We start from the raw sequence: 27,535 nt of genomic DNA on the forward strand, positions 1-27,535 counted from the left end.
ACCTGTCATTAAATCAGGGTTCTTGGCATAAAGTATGACCTGTGCAACAAATCCCACAACTGGCTGTGCCTATGCCAGGCCTCACCGGTGATAATCACAAGCAAGCCATAAGTAAATGTCTCTCATATGTGGGGTATTTCAGGCCTGGTCATCCTGTTATTTGGGGGATGTTTCATCATTTCTGTACAGGGTTCTGTGCCTTGTCAATTTAATTTTTATCATAAGAAAAATGTCGATTCGGATTCCTTCCTAGATCCTCAAATGGAAGTTCAGTCTAATTTCCTTTCCCTTTTTTTTTGGGCTTGCATGTCACAAAAACCCATGTTGCCCACCTGGCCTACCCTCATGTAGATTTTCTTCCTTACTCTGGCGTGCTTGTGAAGGCGAGGCTCAGGTGGAAAGCTGAAGGCAGGCGGAGCTTAGTGTGACCCTTGGTGAGGGCTCAGGTATCCTTTGATGAAGTAAGTCTGTCGTCAGTTCTGCAGTGAAGGCATTCCCATCAACCTGCCTAGGGGCCACGGACGTCTCAAGGTGGCCGCCTCCAAGTCTGTATTTACCACCTCCCCAGCTCAGTCATTAATTCCCTCCTTTTCTGTGCCCAGAGCATCACGGTCCTCCGTGAGGATGTCCTACAGCTTAGAGGTCTGTCTAGTTAGCGCCACTCTGTCCATGTCCCCTGCACCTTGGGGAATTCTCAGTTACTGTGCAGAATGCTGCCTTGGGTGGGGCGTGCTTGCCTCTGTGAGTGATTCCTCCCACTGCATGCCATCCCTTGAACTTCGTAGGAGGGAGCTGCAGTCCCTCCCTCCGTCCCCATCAGCATTGTCTCCTAACACGGCATTGTGGCTGTTGTCCTTTGCACACAGCAGCATGCATCAGCTGAGAAGAGCTATACATGATGCCTTTCTGGATATGATGCAATCTTTATTGCCCCAGTTGGGTGGGCCCTCTCCACCCTAACCTCTCTTCATCTGAGCCCTGGCTGGTCATCCAACGGGAAATGGACCTTCCAGTCCTCCCACTGGCTCACTTATGTCTTGGCTCTTGCCATGAACAGTGTTGTTGACTTTTCATGATGTCAGTCTCCATTATGGACGCTGTGGGGACTTCATTCCCTCTACTGCCAGAGTCACCATGTCCAAAACAATCCCTTGACACACGTCTTTTAAAATAGTTAAGCGCCTCAGAAGTAGTTAACTCCTCAGGGAAAGTGTAGCAGCCCTTTGCTGCTGATCAAATATCACGTGTGTTCTCCCCGCCCCGCCCCCACAATACTGCTGCAAGGCGGAAGATGACCATGGAAGAGCAACTGTAAGTCTCTCTCCTCCGTGTTCCCATGCAGGACTTACAGCTCTTGGAGGATGGGGATCTGACTGTGATAGGAGACCGGGGAGCCACGCTCAGCGGAGGGCAGAAGGCGCGGGTGAACTTGGCAAGGTAACTTGTCTTCCAACAGCCGCCGCGTGCGTATGTCTAGATGAAGCTTCAGAAGGTGGGGCTTGTCTGTCTGCGCTGGTTTTCAGTAGTTCCATACACAGTTTGAGTGGACATCCGGTCACTGAGCACCGTTGACCCCAAGACAGCGGCCAGCGAGGTGCTCCTCGTCTGATTTCTCTCTTCCCCTTGCAGGGCAGTCTACCAAGATGCCGACATCTACCTCCTTGATGATCCGCTGAGCGCTGTCGATGCAGAAGTGGGAAAGCATCTGTTCCAGCTGTGAGTTTGTTCTGTCCAGGAGCCCTTTCAGATGGTCCCCATGAAGGATCTGTGAATTCTACTGCCTCTCCTGGGCTGTCCCCTCCCTCTCCTCTGTTCCAACCCATAGGACCCATTTTACAAGTACAAGATCAAGGCAGGAACACAGGGAAGGTTCAGTCAGTGTGGCGGAGCGCACAGAGCCCGTGTTTTAGGGATTCAAAACAGAAGGCATATTCTGGACACCTTTCCTTTAGCTCCTTGATGTTCATGGCCAGCCCCCCAGGAAGAGAAGGGCGTGGCTTGGATACTGGGAAGTGAGGAGTGGGCTCTTTTCCTCTTGACTTAAAAATAATTTACTTTGTTGGGATGTATGTGTGTATTTGTGTGTGCATGGATATGTGTCTGGTTAATGAATGCTCCGTGTGTATCGGTGCCCGAGGAGGCCAGAGAGGGGATTAGATTCCCTTGGAGCCTGCCTTAGAGGTGGTTGTGAGCCAACTGACATGGGTGTTGGCTACCAAACTCTGGTCCTCTGTAAGTGCTCTCTCTTAACTGGCCATCTCTCCAGCCCCTCCTTCCTAAGTTCTTACTTTGTGTGAGCATTGAGACTTGAGTGGTAGCTCAGGGCCTGGGTGGAAAGGCCTTACTGGTTTCTGTTAAACTGTAGGCTGGGAGGTTGGGGGGCATTGAGAATGGGATTTCATTCCTTCAGGTAAAAGGATCGGTAGGTGTAGGTATAAAGGCATGGACAAGGAAGGTACCAGAAGAGAGTGGCAAGTGGGCAGGCACATTACCCCTCAGGGGAGGTGCGGAGTTTATGGTGGATTGAGAGCCGCAGAGACGCTAACTTGCAGTTCCTGTCTTCGTTAACTCTGGGCGCCAAAATAAAACGCTCCAGATTGCGTGACTCTCACAGCAGAATGAGCCATGGGGGTGGAAGTCTGAGGTTAGGGTACGTTGTGTCTGTCCCCAGATTTCCCTTCTCCAAAGGCCACCGGTCAGGCTGGCTTAGGGCCACCCTCACAGCCACTCTCAACTTCTTCTCTGAAGGCTCCGCCTTTAAACCATTGGGCGCTGAGGGGAGCGGGGTTCAGTTTGTAACAGATACTCAAGCAGAGTGAAAACGATGACAATCTAGGCTCTGGATTCTCGGAGAGGGGAGTGACTGCTTCCACAGCCGCGTGGGAGAGGAGTGTGTGTGTGCGTGTATGTGTGTGTGTGAATGTGTGTGAGAGAGTGTATTGCATGTGTGTGCGTGCATGTGTGGTATGTGTGTGTGCATGCGGGCACATGTGTGAGTGTGTGTGCGCGTGTGAATGTGTGTCTTGTGTTGTGGTTAGGAAAGCGTTCTGGCCCTGGATGGATGTGATGGTTGGGCAGCAGTGTGGATGTCCTTTATGCTCTGGCTAAGACACTTATAGCGGCTAAGGTAGTGACTTTCCTGGTGTGTGCGTTTTACTACCACAGAAATAAAAACACATGCCAGGTAGTGTGGGGTAGTTCCGAATGCAGAAGACGGGAGCAGCTGGCCCCTGGCCTTGGCCCAGCTCTGATCTGACCCGCTTTCCTGTCGACTGTTGATTGTGCCGTGATGGATTTTGCTCTGGGCAGAACCAGCCCTTGGTTGCTTGGGTGAACCTTGAGTGGATCCACTCAAGTTCCCCATTGCTCAGAGACTAATTCTTGGCGGGATGCTCTAGTGGAATCCCTTGGGAGGGGAGAGGGGGGCGTTTCGATCGCTGGGCATCGGTGTGCAGGTCACAAGGATGCCCCCAGGTTTCCCTTTGAGCATGGGTGTTTATATAAAACCTCCTCTTGCACCCTTAATGTTTAAGGGCTCTGGATAGACACCTGATAGAAGCAAGCTTGTTAAAACTGTTGCTTGCTAATCAGAACCACATTCTTTGGGGGTAAACTTGGAGCGGGAGGCACGAAGGCAATTTAGGAAATCACTCAGCAGCAGCTGGAGAATGCTCCCAACGAGTTAGAAAATTGGATTGAACAATGCGCTCTGAAAGACGGCGGTTGTGTGGCAGTTTAGAAATGTGAAGCGTTTTGTATTGAACGTGAATGATCACTCTTCCCTTTGCCGATAGTGGTTTTAGCCCAGTCACAAATACACACCCAAGATTATTAAGTTTTTCGAGTTTCACAACTGTGTGTTTGCAGGCGTAGGGAACCCAGGGACTCTAGACTGATGCCAGTTTGATCTAGCTGTGGCTTGTGCGTTTTAGAAAGTCTCAAAATTACAGATGCCTGTCTCTGCCATGATCAGTTCAGGGCTGTCCTGGTTAGAGCTCCCACATGGCTGCCTGCCCCGTCAGCTTAGTATATGCATTTCTTAATTGATAAGGGCTGCTATGACAAAATGCCATATCTGGGTGACTTAGAAACAACAGAGGTGCATTTCTCATGGCTGCGGAGGCCGGAAGAGCCTGAGTTGAAGTGCTCACAGATTTGATGTCTCATGGGAACTTGGTGACAGAAGTCACCTCCATCCATGGGTTATTTTTTGTAACCAACACAAACCCAGTGCAAGATGGCAGATTGCCGTGAAAAAGCCGCGCCTGTTCGTGCCATTGCAGCGGTGATTAGTTCTCAGCGCGTGAACGCGTGGAAAGACAAAAGCCTTCAGCATCCCGCAGTGGCTCACCGTCTCTGCTTCGGTTTGTTTTTTTACACACATTCTCACCACTGGGATGCAGTCTCAGGTTCTAGAATGGAAGGCGTTGTTCTTTGCAATCTGACCCACCGCCATGCCATTCCCCACGCAAGCTAGAACTCCAGCATGCATACGTTTATGTTGGCATGTTGAACGACGCATGCCCTTTTCACACCTGCCTATTGTCCAGCTGGTGTCTATCAGGAGGAAGGACGGACACAGGCCTGCATGGCTGACTTTCTCTCCTGCGTCTCCAGGAAGCATTATACTTCTCTCTGTGTCTGGCAGGTGCTCGTAGCCCAAAGCACTCAACGTGGGGTGCTGAATTATTTTGCCCTTCAAGCCCATACTGGACTTAGTACATAGAAGCACCCTAGAACGTGGCACCCCACGGGGGACTCAGCACCCCACGGGGGACTCAGCACCTGGCTGTATTGCTGTTGTTAGCTCCTTGCAGAAAAGCCTCCTTCTCCCACACTTTCTAACATAGCAGCTCTCACCTTGCTTTTCCTCACGGCTGGCTCACATCATGCCACCACGATGCGTTTCCCGTATTTGCCATGCCTCCCCCACATGAGCCTGGGCGTTGTTGGTTTACTTGGCCAGTGGGCGTATTCTCAGCCCCCGGTGTCTGGCACTCTGCATAGCCAATAGATGAATCCACGCACTTACTGACTCTGTCCTCCTGTGCGCGGCCCTGAATCCTCTGCTGTGGCACGTGGGGCTACAGTGGTTCCGTCAGCTCTTTGTGGTTCTCGTAGAGGATCAGAATTAAGTGTGAGCCAGTCAACATCGGTGTGACACAGGACAGCACTGAGGCGTGTCCTACATCGTTTTAATAACTTGGGAGGCAGAGGATTCTTCGAGTTTAGTATATTTGGGCCAATCTAGGCAACATACCAAGTTTTTCATTTCTATTAATTAATGTATACACCGTAAGTGGGCACCTAAGCAGGCATCTAAGGAAAATATCCCCCTAAACAAAAAGTCTGTTTCTTTAGGATTCCTGTTCCACACACAATAAGGTAATTATAACGTTAGTCAAGTCATGTTTTAGAATACTAGTACCGTTAAACTGCTTTTATTATGTATCACGCCAATTTCATTTTTTTGGGGGGTTATATAATGTGTAAATATGTGTAATTCTTAAACGAATATTTAGAAGAGAAGCTAGCAGGCACAGCCTTTCCTACTGGCTACTCGTCAGGGTTTGTTAGAGCAAGGGTCAGGTGCTGTGTGTGGTGGACCTGGATACTTTGCCCTTATTAGTAACGCATGTTTGTATTCGATTCCCAGGGCTCATTTCCATTACGTTTTAGTCCCGTCTGTGTGTCTGTGTGTGGGTGTGTGGACTTAAGTGTAGGTGCCCTCAGGGTCCAGAAGGGGGCCCTGGCTCCCCGGAGTTGGAGTTACTGGTTGCTGCGAGCTGCCCATGCGAGTGCTGAGGACCAAACTTGATTCCTCTGCAAGGACAGTGCTAGCCCTCCTCTCCAGCCCGATCTAGTTTGTATCTCTACCTCTTTCAGAGGACACCTCCTTGTCTTTGTCTCCTCGTGGCTGGAGCGCTTATTTTGCAGTTTGGAGAACGCCGCTGATGTGTTTTCTCTTTCTCCATCCTCTGGTTACCTTTACACCTGTAGGTGCATCTGCCAGACCCTGCATGAGAAGGTCACCATTTTAGTGACGCACCAGCTGCAGTACCTGAAAGCTGCCAGCCACATCCTGATATTGAAAGATGTAAGTCATTACTTGCTTTTTACAAGCGGAGTTGGGGTTTGTCAAGGGATTTCCGTACGGGTTTTAAGCAGCAGCAGTGTTCAGAGAAGGGAGAGTCTTTGAGAAGAAACCCAGATACACCCAAGAGCAAGGCTATGTGCTTCCCAAAGGACTTAGAGTCCACTGAACCAGCTGGAACCTCAGGGGAAAGTGGGCCCGTCAGGCTGCTCTCTGTGCACTTCTTGGGAAGCTGCCTTCCTTCCCCCAGTCTCACACTCGTTTCCTAGAGTTGAGATTCACCCGAGGATAGCCGAAGGACTCTTATTAATATCACTGTGAGGGCTGGGGGTGTGGCTCCGTTGGCAGAGTTAACCACAGTGGGATGCCTAAGACTGGGCACTTTCCCCCTTTCATTGAAAATAGGTTTTCTTTTCTTGTGCAATTTATCCTTATTACAGTTTCCCCTCCCTCTGTGCCTCCCGGTTCCTCCCTCCCTCCTCTCCCCTCTGGATCCAGTCTCTTCCTGTACCTACTTAGAAAAGAACAGGCTTGGTCTGGAGGGATAGCTCAGCCGTTAAAGGCTAGGCTTACAACCGTAAATGTAAGAAAAGAAACAGGCTTCTGAGAGATACCAACCAAACATAACAAGATAAAATACAATAGGATAAAACACAAAGCACTGCATCCAGGTTGGAGAAGGAAAATCAGGAGAAGGAAAAGAACCTGAGAGGAGGCGCAAAACACCGAACTGAAAGCTGTGCTCTATATGCAGAGGGACCTGGTGCAGACACCTGTGCAGGCCCCTGCAGGCCTGTGCTGAACCATGCAGGCCCGTGCAGGCCCCTGCAGACCTGTGCAGGCCAGTACAGACCCGTGCAGACCCGTGCAGACCCGTGCAGACCTGTGCAGACTTGTGCTGACCTGTGCAGGCCTGCAGTCCTGTGCAGACCCCTGCAGGCCCATGTAGACCAGTGCATACCTGTGTAGACCCCTGCAGGCCCGTGCAGACCGGTGCAGACCAGTGCAGGCTCATGCAGACCTGCAGTCCTGTGCAGACCCCTGCAGGCCCATTTAGACCTGTGCAGACCCATGCAGGCCCGTGCAGACCCATGCAGACCTGTGCAGACCCATGCAGGCCCTGTGCTTGCTGCTTCCCTCTCTGAGGTCCAAGGAGCCTTGCTCAGTTCACTCAGAGCTGCTTCTCCCCGTGTCCTCCACCCATCTGGCTCTTATTCTCTTCCCACCTCCTCTTCTGCAGGCTTCCCTGAGCTCCAAGGGGAGGGCTTTGGTGGGGAAGAAGGGTCACTCTTATAAGGAGAGAGGGTCAAGGACACAGGGCCTTCCCGGGCTCCATTCTGAAAGGCCTTTCCGGCTGCTGCTGTGGAGGAAGGGCACAAGGAGGCGCTCACACACTGAGAAACAGCGCCAGAGATGCTGAGGTTGCACAGTCCCTTCAGGGGTCAGGGCTTCCTACCAGAGCCCCCTCCGCCTCCCAAAGGTTCCAGAACCTCCCAGTAGTGCCAACCCTCGGGACCAAGCCTTTGGTCACACAGATAGTTTAGGACCCCAAACCGTAGGGTCCTTCTGCAGTCTCTTGGCCAAAGATGGAATTCACAAATGAATGTTAGCCAGGGTTGACAGTATTTGCATGCGGTTACTCTCAGAGAGATAAAGCACCCATTATTGTGGCAAGCAGGCTGGGTGAGGGTAGTGGAGTGTCTGTGAAAAGTCCTCTGGCGCCCCCACAATACACCAAAGAGAGACGAGGGGGCTGCCAATCAAAGTTGCACGGAACCAACTCTTACCACAGAGATTGCATGAGGCAGGGTGACTACCCCCTTAGCAACAACTTAGTGTGTCGGCTGTCTTCTGGGCTCCTGCGAATTGGAGCTCAGGTTCTTCAAGCCGGAAAACAATTAATTTCGTGTGCAGAGAGCTGGATATTCTGCCTGCAGGGTCAGGAGCTATAGAATAGTTTTGCCACCTCTGCCCACATGGCGACTGCTTTTGAGACCCTGCCTCCTGCACGTTGCGAGTTTTATTTTTAGCACACAAGAATTCATTTACTCACTCTCAGGGACGCTGGAGAGACTGACACCCACTCTTATTATTAGTCTGGCCCCCTCTAACAGCAGAGAGGGTGGGCCCTCTCTGAGTTCCTAAAGCCTGTCTTCGGAATTGTTCCCTTCCCACGTGTGTTTTCCTGACAGGAAGGTCGAGACTACAATAAGCAAGTGTACAAATCAAATCTTATCTCATAAGTGTGACAAGACACGGTGTTTCAGGAAAAGCTTTCTAATCCGCAGGGGACCGGGCTATTATAAGCCCACAGCTACTGTGATTTTCCTCAGTGGACCACCTTGGTTGGGGTGGGGGTTGGGGGAAGACCGAGAAGTAAGAAGGTGGGGTCCAGAGCCATTTTTTTCTAACCTGACCCGTCCTCAACTTCAGCCACTCTCCTTTGATTCAGGGCCCCCAGGACTTCATCCGGTATTAATTTGTGGCTTTCAATAAATCATCTGGGGGCTCGCCTGCCTCATGTGGTCAAACACTGTGAAGATATTTCAGTTTATTGTCTATAACTGTGGTCAGGAAGGAAACACCGGATTAGCTGTCCTATGGAATGTTGAGCCTTCAGCCAGGATCTTGAATTGGGGCGGGGAGGGGGTAGTTTTAGTCTAAGACCATGAAGTGTGCATATGTCTTGTTCCAGAGGGGGCAGGTGGCCAGCTCAGGCAGGGTGAGTGTGTCCTGCCTAGGTGGAGATGCTCATGACACCGCCCTGTCAATCAGACTTCCCTCAGTCTGAGTCCCCCATTTCTGTGATGTCAGGAAAGACCCTGTGAACTCCCCCCGCCCTCTACGCTTTTTGCTTCCTTCAATGCCCGTGGTATTTGGGTCATAAGGCACAATGACACGTTGTTTTTGTATTGCCAAACACCTAGAATTTGGCAGAAAACAGTATTCTCACTTAGGAGGCAAGCTGAGTTACTCCATCCTTGGCAACCAGGGCTCCGGACCCAAGAGCGACGGTAACTTAAGGCCGGCTGAGTGTGGTTTGGTTAGATCAGCGTTGTTAAGTGCCAGAGTCTGTCTCTGAGATCCCTTTCGTTTTAGGGTCAGGTGGTACAGAAGGGGACTTACACGGAGTTTCTGAAATCTGGCGTCGACTTTGGCTCCCTCCTAAAGAAGGAGAACGAGGAAGCGGAACACTCCTCAGCTTCAGGAACTCCAACACTCAGGAAACGGACTTTCTCCGAGTCCTCCATCTGGTCCCAGCAGTCGTCCAGGCCCTCTTTGAAAGATGGGGCTCCAGAGGGCCAAGATGTGAGTTCACCTTGTGTCGGTCGTCGTGTGCTCTCTTTGTTCTTAGGGACCTTGTGACCCTTTTGAGTCTCTCTATTGGTGGCAATTTCATTTGTCCTAATGTTGAGCCTGTGAGTCCAAAGTGTCACTCAGTCTCATTGGCAGCATTAAAACAGAGTTAAGGGAGAGACCCTGGCTGTGGCTCTGTCCCGGGTATGGGCTGCAGAACCCCACAGACAACCATCGTGGTTATGTTACGAGAAGCTCCAAGGGTCTCTGCGGCTCCCGGATGCCTGGAGTCTAGAATTCACCATGGCCAAATCTGGGGATCCCAGGCTTTGCTTTTGCATCCTGAGACTAAACAGGAAGAACACTTCAGAGCCCTGGTGTTCATCCTTCCTAATGCTACAACCCTTTAATACAGTTCCTCATGTTTTTGTGACCCCCCCCCCAACCATAGCATTATTTTTGTTCCTACTTCATAACTGTAATTCTGCTACTGTTATGAATCATAATGTAAAATCTGTGTTTCCCAGTGGCCTTAGGTGACCCCTGTGAAAGGGCCGTTCAACCCCCCCCCCCCCGCAAAAGGGTCAAGACCCTTGGGTTAAGAACCATTGCCTTAGACTCTTGCTGTGGTCAGAATGCACGAGTTACTTTTTGTTATTTGTTGGGTGTTAACAATGTAGGTGGCCGACAGGAGTTACATGCTCTATTTTGGATGCTTTTTGTAGGTTAAGAAGGACGCGGATCTGGTGACTTTAGCACAGGACAGACTTTTAGGCTTAGTCACTATTTCTTCCCTATTCTAGCCCGAGGGCCACAGCTTATTCCTCACCGAGTGCCCAGCAGCCAGCATAGGCCTGAGTGTTTCTTCAGCTTTTGTGAATCTGTACCATATCGAGAGCTTTTCAGGATAATATACACCACTGCTCCTTTAAAGAGAAAGCCACCCTTGGAGTTGGCATGGTCTGGGACTGGGACTGAGTTAAATTTGCTTCTGTAAAGGTGGCATGTGTGCTTTTGCATATTTTAATCCATCTCTAGATTACTTACGATTCCCAGTACAACATAAATGCTGTATAAACAGTTGCCGCATGGTATTACTAGGACGTGGTACAAAAGGAAAAGGAAAAATGTTCACAGGTGTTCAGGACAGGTGATGAATTCCCCCCTCTGAATGTTTTCAGCTTGCAGTTGTGGAACCCAAGCGTGCCACGTCTGACCGCCCAAACCCTCGTTCATTCTCCAAGTCTAGGAGCCTGGATAACTCTGATATAAACGAGTATGCTGTTCTCGTCTCGTGTCCAGGTTCCTGCTCAGTTGCCGTGTTTGGCTGGCAGTTTGAGGCATCCGGTCATTCTTCTCCGCGTTGAATTCAGAGCCTTGCACGTCCTAAACACGCGCCCTACGCAGACTCACACTCTTATTCCTACCCCGCCCTCTTCCATTGACAGTAATGTTTTGGTTCACGTCCTTTCGCGATTGTCTTGAATCTGGGTGACGGGCACGAGCTAGAAACCATGCCTCTGTGCTCCAAGCAAAGACATGCACAACAAGCAGATTCCCCCGAGAGGACTTGGTCCAGGGTGCATAGGTTCTTTTCCAGACTGGATTGATGTTGGCGATGGAGAATCACCGTTTTGATTCCCACTAGCAACGAGTCATTTACCTGTTTCCCTGGAGCCTTGTGAACGATCAACGCTTGAAGACTTTTTGTGTTACCGTTTTGCTCACCCGCCCTTCCCTTCACAGGCGGAAGATACCCAGGCAGTGCAGCCGGAGGAGAGCCGTTCCGAAGGCAAGGTTGGCTTCAAGGCCTACAAGAATTACTTCGCTGCTGGCGCATCTTGGGTTTTCATCATTTTCCTTATCCTGCTGAACGTGGCAGCTCAGGTACGTGATGACATCCGTGCCCTCAGGATGATGCTTACACACACACCCATTTGTGCATGATTGATGCATGGAATTACGTCGAGGTAGCTGTCTGGAGGGGAATAACATTCGTGACGCCAGCTAGCTGGGGTTGAAAGTGTGTAGAAGCAAAAGATGGGGTTGCTCTGTAAGATCTTAACCACGACACCTTGTCTGGGGAGTAGGGTTTGGCACAGACCCGGGCCTGCCGGGACTGTACTAGTGTCTCAGAGACCTCCTCTATGCCCCACATCTTAGTCATCCCGGGTGTCAGGTTTGGAAGTCATTCATGCCGACGTCATATTTCATCTCCTTTGCAGGTTTTCTATGTCCTTCAGGACTGGTGGCTTTCCTACTGGTGAGTTGTTCCCGTCCGGGGTAGCGGCTGTAAGAGCCATTTTCCTACCGGTTACAGGCAGAGTGGGGTTCTATATCCTGAGTCACCTGAAGAGAAAGAGTCGGGTGGGGGTGGAGTGTGGCCTACGGTGACCTTTACACGCACCTGCTGCGAGCTGAGACCTGAACACCAAGATTCACATTGATGTTTTTATTTGTTTGCTTGTTTTTATTTCAAGACGGGGTTTCTCTGTGTAGACCTGGATGTCCTGGAACTCACTCTGTAGATCAGGCTGGCCTCATACTCACAGAGACCCACCTGCTTCTGCCTCCTGAGTGTGGGATTTATTGTGTGCACCACCACTGCGTGCGTGCGTGCGTGTGTGTGTGTGTGTGTGTGTGTGTGTGTGTGTTTTGATTGCATATATATCTGTGTACCGTGTGTGTCTGGCAGCTGCAGAGGCCAGAACAGAGCACCAGATCCCTGGAACCAGAATTATAAACAATTGTGAGCCACCGTGTGGGGGCTGAGAATCAAACCCAGGTCCTCTTATAGGAAATGCTCTTAACCACTGACCCATCTCTCCAGCCCAATTCAGACTAATTTTAAAAGACAGATACGCAAAGAATTATGTGAGCTGAGAATCGTTTTCTAGCATAGGACCTTTCTCTCAAATGGAGGTTCCTTTTTTAAAAAAATATTCTCCTAATACATTTTCCTTCCACATTTCTTCCATAGGGCGAACAAACAAGGCACTCTGAATAACACGGAAAATACTAACGGAAATGTAACCGAGACCCTAGATCTTAACTGGTACTTAGGAATTTACTCAGGTAAAGTTTAGCCATAGGGTCTATTACACGAGAGCCCGAGGTGCTTGCGATGGGCCTGCGTGAGCTACCAGAGCTCCTAGGAGTAAATTCAGCAGCGTCTTAACAGATTAGGAGACTGAGTCGCATTTACTCTCTGAATTAATTAGAATAATAATTTTTTTTTTTTTTAAACTACCGGAAGAAAGAGGTTGAATGGAGACTCTTAATTTGTTTTATAGTGGGTTTTGAAAGTTAAACTAGGACTGAGCGTTCAGGAAACCAGCCACTGGAACTATGTGGCTATTGTCTATTCTAATAGGTTGCTCTCGCTAACTCTTCTATCATTGTGTGGACGGGCAGGGGATTAGAAACGGATCCCAGCCCTGTGTGCTCCAATTCTGTCTGGATAAGCCCATGCCTTTATTGCACTTGGATGGAATCCTGTGGCAGCAAGGCCCCCAGATAAAAGCCTTATCCCCTCACAGGTATACTGAGTTCCCTCCAGCACACGGCTCATCTCTTGGGCTTCATTAATTGCTGAAGAGGGAGGCTAAGCAGGGAGAAACCCAGTGTCTAGGAATTAGGGTCCCTTCTCTTTCCCACCTCGAGATCAACAATGTTACCGTGTCTCCAACCGTGTGATTAATTGAACATTTGGTTTGCCGGACTAATGTTAACTCCACACTCTGGTGTCCCAAGACTGCCTGTGTAGTGTGTGTAGAGTTATCTTCTTTAAAAAGAAAATCCTCACCTAAAGTTTTCAAACATTCCCACAGGAAACACTCACTCCGGCTTTCCTTGGACAGAGCGAATTATCTGCTAGAACCCACTCACCAAGATTTGGTACTTAAGTTGTTGATCCCTTGCTAAGAAATCTTAATCCACTGACTGGTTAACACCCCGACTGGTGGAGTATGCAAGACCTAAAGGGAAATAGGTCCATTATCTATTCAAGTGGGCTGGGCGGCTGAGGAAAAATGCCTGTGCGTAGAGTTTTAGCACTTAAGCAGCTTTCAGAGGTTAGATAATAACACTCTGACATCAGTTCAGGATGGCGCGGTGAGCTAAAAGCTAAGAGACGCTGTGGAGGACGGAACTTAGGGTCGTAGTTCAGTGGTAGAATGCTTGCCCCATACGTGTAAAGACGGTACATCCCCAGCGACACACGGCACACTCCTCACCACACACACATATCTGTGCAGAGTGGTCACCCAAGCGCGCCTTAATTAGACGTACCGTTTAAATAGTGCTCATTTAAAACGCATCGTGCTTGTATGAGACATGTGGCTGCGATTAGCTAACTTGCTCATTTAATTATCACGCGTTAAGACACCATTTGTGTTTTCTCACAAACCAGCCTTTTAAAAGTTTTCCCATGTGCAGCTTAACGTGGAGGTTTCGAATTCCTTAAAGCTACTTGGGCATTGACCACAAGGAAAAGTTAACCCTCTTCTCTGTTAGTATCAAAGCCACTGCCGTGTTAGGGCTATGGGGTTCACATGCAGTCGTTGGATGTGGAGAAATATGGTTACATTTCGTCCGAGTCTTTACTAGAACATGCAGTTTATTTATTAAAAGCCTGCCGTATTTTCCACATTCGTATTTTCCATTCAGTGAGGGAAAAGATTTTTTAATTTTTGTCAGTGTGTCTTATAAATGCGTCGTACTTAGGTGGGGCCTAGGTGTTTATATAACGAAATAAGTAATATATTCGTAGACTAATCCAACCTACTGTGGCATTATGGCAGAGAATGTAAAGGTCCTGTGTTCTCTGGGTCATTTCCCTCTGTTTCAGGCCTAACGGCCATTACCGTCCTCTTCGGCATCGCAAGATCCCTGCTGGTGTTCTATGTCCTTGTGAAAGCTTCCCAGACGTTGCACAACAGGATGTTTCAGTCAATCCTGAAAGCTCCAGTCTTATTCTTCGACAGAAATCCGATAGGTAAGTCGCAGGCCGAGTCCCCCAGTAAATGTGTCTTGCTGACACGTCGAAGATCTGATGACATTTCCTTTCCGTCTTCGAAAGGGGAGGTGGATGTTGACAGAAAAATCTCTCTGCATGCCTGTTTGTTTTCCACAGTAAGCTTCCCTGGTAGATATTCAGTTGCATAGAAGGTGTAACGAGACATCTATCTGTTGTGGATGGTTCTTGTTGCCAGCGGGGTCCCACAGCCTTGTCAGCCCCAGATAAACATATGGACAGTTATAAAACTGTTGGCCGGCGGCTTGGGCTTCTTATCGGCTAGCTCTGTCTTAATGATTAACCCATTTCTATTAATCTATGTATTTCCATGTGGTCTTGGCTTACCGGAGAAGGGTCTGGACCTGTTACTCCTTTGGCATCCAACATGGCTCTGCCTACGTTTCCCAGAATTCTCCTCGTCTCCTAGTCCCACCTATCTCCCCGCCTCTGTTGATCACAGCGTTTTATTTATCCACCAGTAAGACAAGCATGTATATGGAAGGGCATCCCCCATCATCTGTCTGCACTCAGTTTGCAGAGTGGGCCGTGCACCCTGCCGTCTCCTGGCTTAAAGAGCTCGCTGCACACCGCAGGCAGGTAGAACCTGCTTGCACAGCTGCTAAGACTCCGGTTGTGTTCACACCACCGTGGCCTGTACTGTACTGCCTCCTTAGGAGGAGCCCTCCCTGAGCAGGGGATGAGGGGCTGTGTGCTTGCCTCTTTCATTTCTTGAAGTGTGAGGACTTGACCATGAGGTTGACCTGACCGGTACTAAAGATCGAAGCCCCAAAGTGTGGTCACCCCAGTAAAAGTTTCTGACTGTGTCTTACCTCACTTGTTATTATATAATATGATGCAAATAAAGATATGATTTATTTAGTATTCCGAGATAGCCCCTTGCCACTGTAGCCCTGGCTGGCCTGGGAGTCACTATGTAGACCAGGCTAACCCTGAGCTGGTGATAACTCTCTTGCCTTTCCTCACAAGTGCTGAGATCCGGGAGTGCCCCACTGTTAAAGGCCCGTTTAAGTCTGTTTTTAAAACGAAGAAAACAGCAAGACTCCCCCTCCCCCGCCCCTCCCCCGCCCCTCCCCCCCGCCCCCGCCCCTCCCCCCCCGCCCCCTGCCCCGGCTTTCCTTCTTCGTCATCACCGGTAACTCTCTTAACTCTTAACTCTGTGGACTTTGGTTGTATTCCAGAGTCTTTGTCCCGAAGACATGCCCTGAACTCGGTGCCTTCTCCTGGTGGGCGGGGCCCCCACACGAAGGTCCTCCTCACCCACTTTGCCTCTGCAGGTACCTCCTTGGGCCGGACCCCTAGCAGTGTTAGTCATCCCCGTGGTCATGCGGGGTGAGTAGTGAGGCCTGGGGCAGCCGTGTGTGCGCAGGTGATTATTATGGGGCCCGCTGTAGAGGCAGCTGGCCTGGAGGGGTCACGGAGGACAGGCTGGCCATCAGATAGCTGCTGGACCTGGAGCAAAGCCCAGGGATGACACCGGAGGCGGAGTTTTCACAGTGGGGTGCATTGGGTAAAAGCCTGGACCCCGTGTCAGTGGCCACCTAGACACCAGCTCCTTGCGAGAGCCCCTGTTACAGCTGTGACTGACGATGCGCCTAGGCCAGCTGACTCAGTCTCCCCGTGCCTTGGCGTCCCCATGTGTGACATGGGAACAATATCCACACCCATCTCCTTGGAAACTGAGACTTAAGCAGCCAGTCCCCGGAGAGACTGAGTGACAGGGACAGTGGCCCCGGAGTTCCATGTTCTACCCGTGGCGTGGAAGCACCAATTCTGACTTTTTCTGTCTCACGCGATTGTCCTGGGGGTAACATGAGGCGAGACGGTTCTGCCAGGCGTCAGTCATGTGTCCACCCATCCCACAGATGCTACCTACTCTGGGCACGAGAATAGTGAAGCGCAGATGCCTCATGAGGTCTGGCTGGGGCTGTGCTCAGAAGGTAGCTGGGGGGGTTGGGCGCCGTGAGGGTCCTTCCTGCTCAGCCAGTTGACTGGAGGGCTTCGCGTACGCCTGGAACGTTTAGCTGGTGTTAGCCGGCTGTGTTGCCAGTCTGTCCTGGTCCTTCTCACCAGCCTCTTTGCGTTCGTGCTCGAGACCCATGAGCTTTTCCTGGTCCTGATTTTATGATTGATTTGAGGGGTTTACGGCCAGTCTAAATCTTGGGTAACTAATCTTACATCAAGTCGGAAACGTTCATTCTGCTTCTGATTGCCGTATCCATTATCAGGGCATTCTCCCGGCAGTGAAAGCCGAGTCCAAATAAACACCGAAAGACAGACCGCAAGTGTAAGCATGAATTATTCACCTTTTGAGTGGAGTTCTTAAAAAGAAAATGGAAAAAAGCTTTTTAAGACTTCAGTTCCCATTTGAACAACATTATGCACATTTTACCGTGGTGAAGAGATACATCGAAGGCAACAATTGTGCTGTGTTAGCCTGATTAATTTTAATTACTTATGTACTGACGTGGTTATTAAACATAGGATGTGTACAGAAGCATCCCTGTTAATGCCGTATCTCCTTAGTTAGCGTGTTTTCTTGGCAATGTAAAGACACAAGAAACGCATCTTTAAAAATGTTTCTTCACAGACAGCCCCCAGGAGCCCCTGAGGTGAGCAGGAGTTTCCTACCTGCATCACAGCACCCTCCCTGACCTTAGACAACTTCAGGGACTAGAAGGATTTTTGCCAGCATATGCTATCTAGTAAGCTAGACACAGGGGTAGGTCTGTACAGAAACCCCTCTGGGGTCCCACAGCTCTGTGCCCTGTCTCCTCTCGGCCCTCTGATGTGGCTTAAAGCCAGCTCGGGGCTGAGATCTGGCCCGTCCATCCCTTCTCGAGTTGCCACTTGTCTCCGAATCCCAGCCACTGTATTGGGGAAGTTAAAAGCGTCCTGTTCTTCTGTCATGGTTTGCCCTGCTCTCCACACAGGACCTTTGTACTTGTCCAGAGACGCGGGCCTTCTGTGGAGGCTGCTCCACTGGCCTCAGAGCCAGCACCCCAAGTTTCTGACTGGCATCTAAGGAGAGAGTGGGCTAAACCTGAAGGCGTAGGCTTGTTCTCCTCTAGGATAACATTGTCATCCCTTGTGGTGGCTGGTGACGAAGCTCACGCCTTAGTCCTAAGATGTGAAGTTGCTCTCGCTGTAGAATCCCTGTGTGAGTGTGCAGAGTTCGTCACGGTGTGTTATATAACATGGCCCTGACTGTTAACTCATGCTTCATAGTCCCGTAAATCTTAAGCTCACAATGAGGATCAATTTTGAACCCCAAGTGTCTGCCTGACCTTAGATTGCTGAGAGCCAGCTTGCCTTTCCATTTTCCGCGCCACGTGTTTTCCTGACCCCTCTTTGTTTCCTGTCTTCTCCCTCGAGGTGTCCCGTGATGGCTTGCACCTCTGCAGGGCCTCGCCTTGGGCTCACCGCTCGGCTTTCCCACGTTTGAATTGGAATTGCATTTGAATCCTGTCTATAGTCACTTTCCGATTCCCTCTTCAGAATGTGTCTCCCGCCGTAGCATTTCGGTTCAAGAAGATGGTGATAAACAGGGCCACACAAATTCTGGGTGTGGAGTGTTAGCATCCCGTTTCTCTTGTGATCTCTAGCAGGCGCCCCTTTCCGGGGAGCCAGGCCATTCTGGACACTGGGCACCAGGGGGCAGCATGAGCTGTAGAATCGCAGGGACAGAGCCCCAGAGCCATTGCGTGGCCAAACCTGGGTTTGCCAGGAAAGCTTTCTTCTTGGAAATTTGTCCTTTTCCAGAAAACGTTAAGGGAATCCTCTCCCCCAGCCCCCATTCACATGACCGGAACATCAAGCTACATTAAAGAAATATTTGCGTGCTGCTTGAGATCACCCAGCGTTGCAAAGTGGATGTTCTGATCCCCAGGTTCTGATCCCCAGTGGACACTTTCTGGAGCAGACCGTGGAATAGGCAGGGACTGTCCCCGTGGCTAGATGTGTGCTATTTCCTGAAGGGTCGGTGCTGACCGACTGCTGTTTTCCTTAAGGGAGAAAGATGAGCACGCTGTCTGGGTGTTATTTCCACATCACCTGAATCCCCAAGAGTGGCCGGCTGGTGGCCCTGCCTTCTGCCGTCTACTGTGACTGACTGCATTAACTTGCGATTCCATAGGAATATTTGTTTATCTTTAATTTGTCAATGTGCCTCGAAGAAATGGAGCCGTGGCGCAGGTTGATATGTTTGTTTCTTTTCTCTGGAAGGTGCAGAGTTAGCCGTGGTTGGGGGCCGGTGTGTTCATTCACACGACAGTTTTATTCTGTTATGTGCGTGTGGCGTGTGCATGCCACGGTGTAAAAAGGAGAACCAATTTATGTCACCATTTTTTTTTTAATTAAGTATGTGAGAAATAAAATACCGAGGAAGGGGAAAGAAGCACCCTGACTTCTACTGATTTAAAGTATAGATTAAGTAGCCCCTCCTCTCTCTCTCTGAATGAAAGTGGCCATGGACAACCAGTAGCCCTATATTTTGAGAGAGTCACTCTCATGCCCATCCTAATAAAAAAAAAAAATCTAGAGATTGCCTAATGATTAAGATTCACGGCTCGACTGGGCGGGAAATTGGGCTGGCAGATGACTTCACAAATATAAACTATTCTAAGTCGGGCTGTGCCTCTGGGGGAGGAAGGGGCAGGGAGGAGGGGAGGGGAGGGGAGGGGAGGGCTGTCAGTGGTTTGCAGTATTGTTCTCTTCCTCCAGCCTGGACAGGGAGTCCCCAGAATCCAGGGCAAGTTGCTAAAGAACCCAAGCAGGAGTGAGAGGAGATGAAATCTCCACTGTGGGCGCTTTGTGCCGTCAGAAAGGCTGTCTTGCTGGAGCGTTTATAAAATCAATTGTGAACATACCTGGCCTTCGCCAGAAAAGCAAAAGAAGAAAGTCTTCAACAGAGAGGAAATCTAATTGCAGGATACCTGTCTGTGTATTCAGCCCCGGTGACCACTGGAGTTAGTGCTAACTGCATATTTTAACTAGTATAATACGGCACTGTCAAAATTACCTCGGCAATAATAGGCCTGTTAAATTATAGCTCTATAAGTGTGGAGGTGAAACAGCCCGGCTTCGCACACATTAATCTGTGCCTGTTCACACAAGTGCTTCTGCTGAACAGGTAGCATGTCCCAACAAGAAACGCTGGTCCTAATGCCTCGGGTTTATGGTAGGGGTTGTTTTGACACAGCATCATTCAGACGGTTTACAAGGCAAGGCTTCGTGTTAAAATATCTCACCGGTATCATCAGTCGTCACCAACATAAATATTCAGCAGTGGTGTTGGAAATCGGTGAGATGCCCATTCACGCCAACTCACTCGCTGTCTTCCCTTTCAAGTGAGGTGTGCTGTGGATACGGCCCAAAGAAACGACGGTTTCTCTTCCTTGGGTGCCAAGAATAGCAGCCGCCCTGACAGCTGTCCTGTACTCATCCTGCCGAGATTGGTTTTGATTCTGGCATAAGGCTTACGGGCTTCTTTCTTTTTTTTCCTTTTCCTTGCTTTCTACACGTTGTGAAGAATTTATTTATATGTACATTAGTGAGTTGGAGAGGCTTTTTTTTTCTCTTCAAAGGAAGAACTTAGTCATCGTCAGAAAAGCTTTGTTGCAAAACAAAAACACGTTTCCCCTTTCATTTTTTCTTGTTAATAATAACAAGCGTGAGAGAGTACAAAAGGAATTACACAAAAGATTGCATTAATCATAGTGAACCTCAATAGCCACATAAATATTATTTTTTTTCTGGTTTGAATGAAATAGCTACATGGTTTGAAGTAGGTGTGGCAATTAAATCCTGTCAAGTTGTCACATATTAAAAATAATGTTTTTTCACATAACAATGGTTATATGTACTTAAGCCCTTATCAGGGGTGATATTAAGTGATATTTTATGGGAGTTGCCCATTTACTGCTAATAACATAATAAAAGCCTTTGTTGTAAGTTTAAATAGTTACTTAGTTACATATATTTGATTGCTGCTGTTATTTCATTGGTAATCTCTCTAAATGAGATTATTGTGGTACCTTTCTACAGCTGGTAAATATTACACTGTACATTTTAAATCTGTTAGAATGTCCTTATTGCTCTTTATTCCTTTTATTTTTTTCCATAATAAGTTGTACATGGAAATACTGGCCACTCAGTGACATGCGCACACACATGCACAGACACTCACAGAGAGAGGGAGACAGAGAGATGTGTTCATGGATGTCTGATAGAATATTTAAGAGAGAAGATGGGAAGCTGTTAACCTGTTCAAAATGATGATCGCGTATTTCAGAAGCATAAAAGGATTAAATCTTCATTTCAAACTATTTTCCGCTAAGGCATATATTAAATGTCATATGCATGTTTACATTTCATCCCTGTATTATAAATGCTGTTCTTCATTTTGCAATGAACAAACTAGGGGAAAAGTCTTAATGTTAGCCTCATTGAGTCACATTTTACCTCATATAACGTATAATTTTTTTTGTCTGCTCCTATCCAGTTTACTTGTCAAGATAATAGTTACCCTTTATGTCAGATTTGTATTTAGTGTCTGATTGTAGTGCTAGCCTGGGAGTCCGTCCTCTCTGAAGGTGGAGAAGTTCTATGGCTATGATGTTAGTGCCCTCCGCTGTGAGGCATCCAATGATTCAGAATCTGACCCGTTTAATCCCAGCTATTAGAGGTAGGTGAGGTATTCGTGCCATCCTTGGCCATTGTCACCGGGGATGCGTAGATGTATGCCTGACCCAAGGTCATTTGGTGCTTGCTCTCCCTTGAAAGGTTTCTCCCCAGTGTTAGTTGACAATCAGAAATGCTTCAAGCAACCAGTGCAAGCCTCTGCTTCCGAGCAAACTTTCTAGAGAAAATGGAGTCCAAAATCTATGCCAACGTCATCAGGGATAAATATTGATGTTATGGAGAGTCTAGCTGGGATAAAGCAAAGCACAGTTTTGGGGTGTTAAGTGGAAGTCAGTAGGGCTTACTAAGATGTTTGCGTGCTTTTTTTGTTTTCGTAGTGAATTACATACATGTGCACTACCTGTGTGTTGTCTCTGCACTCCCTGCCATCTTCAAACTTACCTGTTATTTTTATTGCCACATTTCCAAGGCTCAAGACCAGGGGCTTTGTAGTTGATGAGTAAATACACGTTGGTTTCATGGAACAAGGGAAAGCTTCCTAGGGGCATCTACATCTCCCCAAGCTAAGCCCAGAAAGAACAATGGAGTGTGGTGACAATTAGAATAAAATTGCACCTTTTTGTCTTACAGTTGGCAGATACATGGAGTTGATTTCTGCTGATTTCAAAAGAGCCGTTGACAGTAGGTCCTAGTGGGCCTAGTCTTCAGAGTGGGAGGGCAGGATTGGTTCTCTGTGGTTCATGAACCTGGCCTGTGGTTCTGGGTTCTGTCCTTGTTTGCCAGCTGAGGAAATAACACCGCCAAACACCTAATAAATTTCTCTGAGGCTTCCGTGTGCATCGAAGAGGACTTTTGGCCTACCGGTCGCTTGGGATTTTGTTGCTTTCATGTTTTATAAACTGGGTGGCCCCCCCAAACGGGAGAGGATACGCCCCTTCTAAGGCATGCACAGACATGGCAGGCTGCGGTGAGGAGAGGCTGAGAAGGGTCGAGGCGTTGACCTGTCCCTGTGTGGTGGCATCAAGGCCTTGTGAATGGCATGTTACTCCCTTCAGTTCCCTCGTGCTTGGCCTCCAACAAGTAAGGCAAGGAGTTTCTTTTCTCCCAGACATGTATTGGTCACAGTCTCTGGTTCTGTATGGCAGTGATACAGATTGGAAATTAAGGAGTTGTGGGTGGACACACAGACGCCTAAGTTCCTCTCAAACATGGCCTGATAGTGTGTATCTTCACCATCGGGGACATCAGTCAGTAACTGCCTTCGATTTCATAGTTTGCGAAAGCTCCTCCCCTGATACTTCAGGGGGAATGGCTCTCCTCCCCCGATACTTCAGGGGAATGGCTCTCCTCCCCCGATACTTCAGGGAGAAATGGCTCTCATACCAAAAGCACACTAGCCAGAGCATGTTCACACTTCCGTATTTAAGATCCCAGTTGCTCAGTTACAGCAGATTTCCACGTAAGTTTGCAGTGACACATTCCTGACCTCTCAGGAAAGTCACCCTGCTACGGCTTAACCCAGGAAACGGGCAGGGGTCTCCAGAGTTACCCTTAATGAAGACTTGCTTACACTCTGGGCTCCCTAGATGTCTAGTAATGTTATCTTGCAATCAGCCGTAATCCATTGAGTATTCTCATCCTTGGAAAACAGGATTAACCTTTGAGGGGAAAAATCCCCCTCGTAAGTAGAAGTCCTATTAATGTCTAGAAGAAAGACTTGACAAGCTTCAAAGTGCGTTTTGAGTGGAAGTTTATTAAAACGTGTGCTTGTGTGGAAAGCTATTGCCAAAACAGGTTTCCCATTCTGGGAAATCTTTTACTGCACCTCTTTTTTTTTTTTTTTTTTTTGTTTTAATTTGCATTTTAATAGATAGTATCACGTGAGCGAGCGAATGCTTTCACCTCCTGAACACCTGGGTAGTCTATTTTAGACTCCTTCTGGGTGTTTGGAAACCTTTAGCTAGATATTGGCATGCAGTCGCTCCCATCATTTTGGGAGAGTCCTGCCTGCAGCTGTGCTTGCCGGACGGCTGTGCGCAGTAGAACTTGCTCAAAGCATTCTTAGACACCAGTGGCCCTGCCCTGGTGGGGCTGCAGCCCAGTCCCTCACTCTGGGAGAGAGGCTTAGTTCAGGATTTCTCTCCCAACTTGAAGCGGAAGTTCGGAGTTTTTTGGGTTCCTTGCCTGGGCTCTCTTTGCATGCAGCGAAGCCTGAATAGTCTGATCTAGAGACTGAGGGCCAGAGAAGAGCAGTCACGCCAGCGCCTTTCGTAGGCACCTCGAGATTTGCACAATGACATGCACTCTTGCAAGTGCAACTCCACACACCTGGGTTGTCTGTGCTTTGAGGCACAGACAGGACCGTAGTTTAATTTTTTTTCATTACTTTTAGGTGCTTAGGAGTAGATGAACATAAGGGGCTAGAGCAAGGGCTTGGCAGTTGTAGTATTGGTGGCTTCTGCAGAGGACCTGGGTGTGGTTTCCAGCATCCACACAGTGACGCACAGCCAGTTCTGGGCTATTCAGGGTTCGCTCTGAGCTCTGCACTCACGTGGTGCACTTACATACATGCAGACAACACATGTTATAAGGCATTCTTCTGTTAGAATGGCCTAGAATCACGAAATTAATTTGGGGGGGGGGTGTATGGACTGTAAATCTAACCTTCCCTTTTTGGAGAACAAGAGCATATCGATGTCTTAAACCTGTGTCTCAGGCTTTTATCAGCCTTCTCACGCAACTCCTCTTTGCTTATGGTAAAAATGAAAGTCCAGTGTGGTTTGGTATGGCCCACCCATGCATTAGGCCGTAGACACAAGTTCTCATTGGCAGCAGCTTTTCGAAGCCTGTCTTGATGGGAGGAAAAGTAATCCACTCCTTGTGGCGAGTACTGGGGTACTGGAAAGTCACCCTCCCCCGACTGGAAGAATAAGTGGGTGCTGGCGTGACTGTCCCGAGATGAAGAGGAACAGCTGTGTGGTTGCAAAGTCAGACAGACGCTTGTTTCTTCAGATCGCCTGTCTTTAGTCCAGGCGAGGACACAGCGCCTCTACTACATTGGAGAGTTAAAAAGCCCAGTAGTTGTCCTCAATGGCACATTTTCTAACCCCTGCCTTCCATACCCCAGAATCTGCAGCAACTCAAAGCTCCTTAACCGACTTAACTTTCAGGGATGTCTCATTGTAGGCTTTGTTGTTGTTTGTTTGTGTGTTATTTATTATTAAAATTGCTAAAAGTTGAGATTAGGTGAGCGTGTGAGCTTTTGTTTCGTGGAATAGGAGGGCCTCACCGTTTTGCACAGACATGGCCATCTTTTTCCCCCCATTCTCATGGTGGCTTTTGATTTGGCATCAGGGTCTCCAGAACCCTGGTTGTTGATTAGGGTCCCCTGGATTGAAGCAGCTGTCTCTGGCAGATTCCTGCTTCTTCTGTGTGCCTGTGAGATTTAGTTTTTCACGATGCGCTATCTCCAATTAAAGGGAGGGGTATAAGACAGGAAGTTGGGAAATAACAGGACAAGTAGAGTTCACCCAACAGGGACTGTGGTGACCTTCTTTTATTGTTCTATGGTGGTTTGGAGCCATGGTAGACCCTGGTAGAGAAACTGGCTTCGGAGCCTGCCCAAGTGTCTGCAAATCTGCTCTGTGGCCTTGCTAAACTGCTTCCAGTATTATGTGCTGCGTGGACATGGTAGAACCGTGTGTGTGTGTGTGTGTGTGTGTGTGTGTGTGTGTGTGATGTAAGACGGTGCATGACACGTAGGCAATTAACATTGATTAACTAAATTTTTTTGACGGTTTAAATGACATGGCAATTTTAGGGATTTTCCTAATTTGCAAACTCAAAATAATTATACTGAATAGCTTGTGGTGTTGGTGTCTCCTTGGCTTTGTGGAAAAGTAGATAAAGCGCTCAAGACGCACAGGGCCTCACACAAAACCGGTATTGTGTGTTTTGTCTTTGCTTTCGTTTTCAGTGGGGGCTTAGCTTCTTTCCAGGGTTCGTTTTTTAAACTTTAATTTGGTTTTACAATAAGCGCAATTTTGCATGTAAGTACCAAACATCTGGTTTACCTTTTGCTTGAAAATGATGTGGCTGAAGTTCGGTACAGAAGTGTATTTGTAATTAAGGCAAGACAGTTTGAAATTTTATAAGTTAAGTTCTTTTTAAGTGGCACTTTGGAACTAATCCAGGTAAATGGATGGATATACTTCCTTGGAGTAGGGGAAACTTTTTTTTTTTTTTTTTTTTTTTTTTTTTAACGCTATTACAGGTCAAAACGTAGAAACTTCCATGTATTCACCTTTTGCAAAAAGCGTGAAAAATGATAAATTTCACAAGTGAAATTTAAAGTTGACCTGAGGCGGTTTTAGATTGTTGAGCCCTCAAATTTTATTCATGGGATGTTTTTAGAGACATTCTGTGGTTTGTTCACTCCAGCTAATTCTGGGCAATCCTTCTACACGTCTGTCAGATGGACATTTTGATGCTTCAAAACTTCCTCTTGCGCAAAATACAGCTACAGCAGCCTGCGAAGAAAATGAGATTTCTGGTTGGTTCTTCGAAGCCATGGGTTATCATTTTTTAGAACATTGAAGGGTGTAATAAATCAAGCAGGACAAATACAACTTTCTACTATGTCCTACTGCCCCATTAGCATCAATAAACCAACAATTTAAATGCCATAAATTGCCGGCTGATTCTAATAGCCTTGGGAAGTATCAAGGTCTGTAGCTCGGGGTGGAGAGGCCTAGCAGAGGAGTGGCTGGAGGTGTGTCTGCAGGTGGACAGCCCCTCGCTAGTCCCTAGACTAGGACATTCAGTGTCAGTCATGCCATAGTCTCCTCCATGAAGGTATCTGAGCTGACATTCAGTGACCCTGTCACCCTGTAGGATTTGCTTAGAAATAATTGGATGAAAGTTTCTTAAGTTGGAAAAAGCTAAGAAACCCTCGGAGCAGCTGCCTTGTGAAAAGACACCAGAGGGTTTTGCAGCATTTCCTTTCCTAACCCTTTGATGTCTCGGAGATCAGTCCTGTGACAGGAGTTAAAAACTTAGTGTCTTATCAAACCGTGGATCACTCAAGAGTGGAATAGATTTGGACGTCTTCCCTGTGCCCTGTCATTGAATCCAGGCATCATTTGTTTACTCTGGCAATTCAAACTTATCCAGGTTTTTAACAAAAATGACAGCCGATAAAAGAAAACACTCACTCTGGTCTCTGCCTCCGGAGTGCCTGCCCTGCGGGTCTGCAATGTCCTTTCTTCTCTTGTCCAGCCCTCTTCGTACTGGCCATGTCCATTTAAGTGAGTTGCAAAGCATGAAATAAAAAGTTAATGAATAGGATTCTCATGAATCATTGGTAGGAGTGAGATTTTTTTAAAATTCAGCTCCTACTAACCTATCTGTATGCCTGTGTGCTGGGGATTTGCCATAAGCTACCCGGGTAGTGTATTCTTTGTTCATTTGTTTATTTGGGTTGTGTGCGTGTGTGGTGTATGCTCCTCTTCATGTAATATGTGTGGGTAAGTAAGTGTGGTGGTCTGAGGTTGACATCAGGACTCCTCCTCAATCACTCCCCATCTTATTTTTTGAGACGTTCTATCATCAAACCTGGAGCTCACTAATTTGTCCACGTTGGCTACCTGGTGTGGTCGGTAAAGCCCCAGAGATCTATCCATGTGTTCCCACCGGTATCCGAGTTCCTGACTCCCAGCACTGTGCTTGGCTTTTCCGTGGGAGCTGGGGATCTGAACTTGGGTCGTTATGCTTGACTGACGAGCACTTACCCCAGGCCCTTCCCTGGCCTTCTCTGTTCCCTCTTTAAAGGCGTGCTGTGTCACTGAGACCTGGGGATTATCCCATCCGAACTGACATTCCCCCTCTATAGGTCAAGACTAAATTATGCTCAGCACAGTATTTCTTCTCAAGAGATGGTGGCCATCGTAGTAATAAGATACGTATTAACATTTCACAAGTGTTAGTGTATTAACGTTTCACAAGTGTTAGTGTATTAACATTTCACAAGTGTTAGTGGCCCCACATGCCCACTAGGAGTCTAACAGGATGGGTTGTTGAAGTACAAAGTCTAGCTTGAGGTCAGATGTGGAAACTGAGCAAAAACTATCTTAACTTAAAAACTATCTTCTTTAGTTCTTGCTGTCTTCATTCTGTTTAGTCAATTCTTAGTTTTGCTTTCTTGTTTTTCATCAACGTTCAAAAAGATTTACATTTGAAAATGAGTTATTCCCAGGGCAATGGGAGAGAGGAAAAGGTACGTTCTGGATGGAGGACTGCTGTTCCTGACTACAGGGGACAACTTCTGTCCTGTGCCACTCCATTTCTGCAGGCCATTCCCTAGTATAGTGGCCAACCTGTGTGTGCCCGCGTGTGCGTGCATGTGTGTGTGTGCATGTGCGCATGCGTGTGTGCGTGTGAGCACATGTGTGTGTGCTGCGTGTGCGCAT

General features: G+C 48.1%; 1 protein-coding gene across 1 annotated transcript in view; it reads left to right on the forward strand.

Moving 5' to 3' along the window:
* The window catches only part of Abcc4 (ATP binding cassette subfamily C member 4), a 174,255-nt gene that overhangs the window by 62,004 nt on the left and 84,716 nt on the right, over nucleotides 1–27,535 (forward strand). The window contains exons 12-19 of the mRNA XM_051195225.1: nucleotides 1,343–1,437; nucleotides 1,630–1,716; nucleotides 6,001–6,097; nucleotides 9,194–9,403; nucleotides 11,138–11,278; nucleotides 11,617–11,654; nucleotides 12,372–12,466; nucleotides 14,241–14,387. Coding sequence (XP_051051182.1) covers nucleotides 1,343–1,437; nucleotides 1,630–1,716; nucleotides 6,001–6,097; nucleotides 9,194–9,403; nucleotides 11,138–11,278; nucleotides 11,617–11,654; nucleotides 12,372–12,466; nucleotides 14,241–14,387 — 910 coding nt within the window. The remainder of the gene's footprint in view (nucleotides 1–1,342; nucleotides 1,438–1,629; nucleotides 1,717–6,000; nucleotides 6,098–9,193; nucleotides 9,404–11,137; nucleotides 11,279–11,616; nucleotides 11,655–12,371; nucleotides 12,467–14,240; nucleotides 14,388–27,535) is intronic.

The sequence above is a fragment of the Phodopus roborovskii genome, unplaced genomic scaffold (genome assembly GCF_943737965.1).
Source record: "Phodopus roborovskii unplaced genomic scaffold, PHOROB, whole genome shotgun sequence".
Lineage (NCBI taxonomy): Eukaryota > Metazoa > Chordata > Mammalia > Rodentia > Cricetidae > Phodopus > Phodopus roborovskii.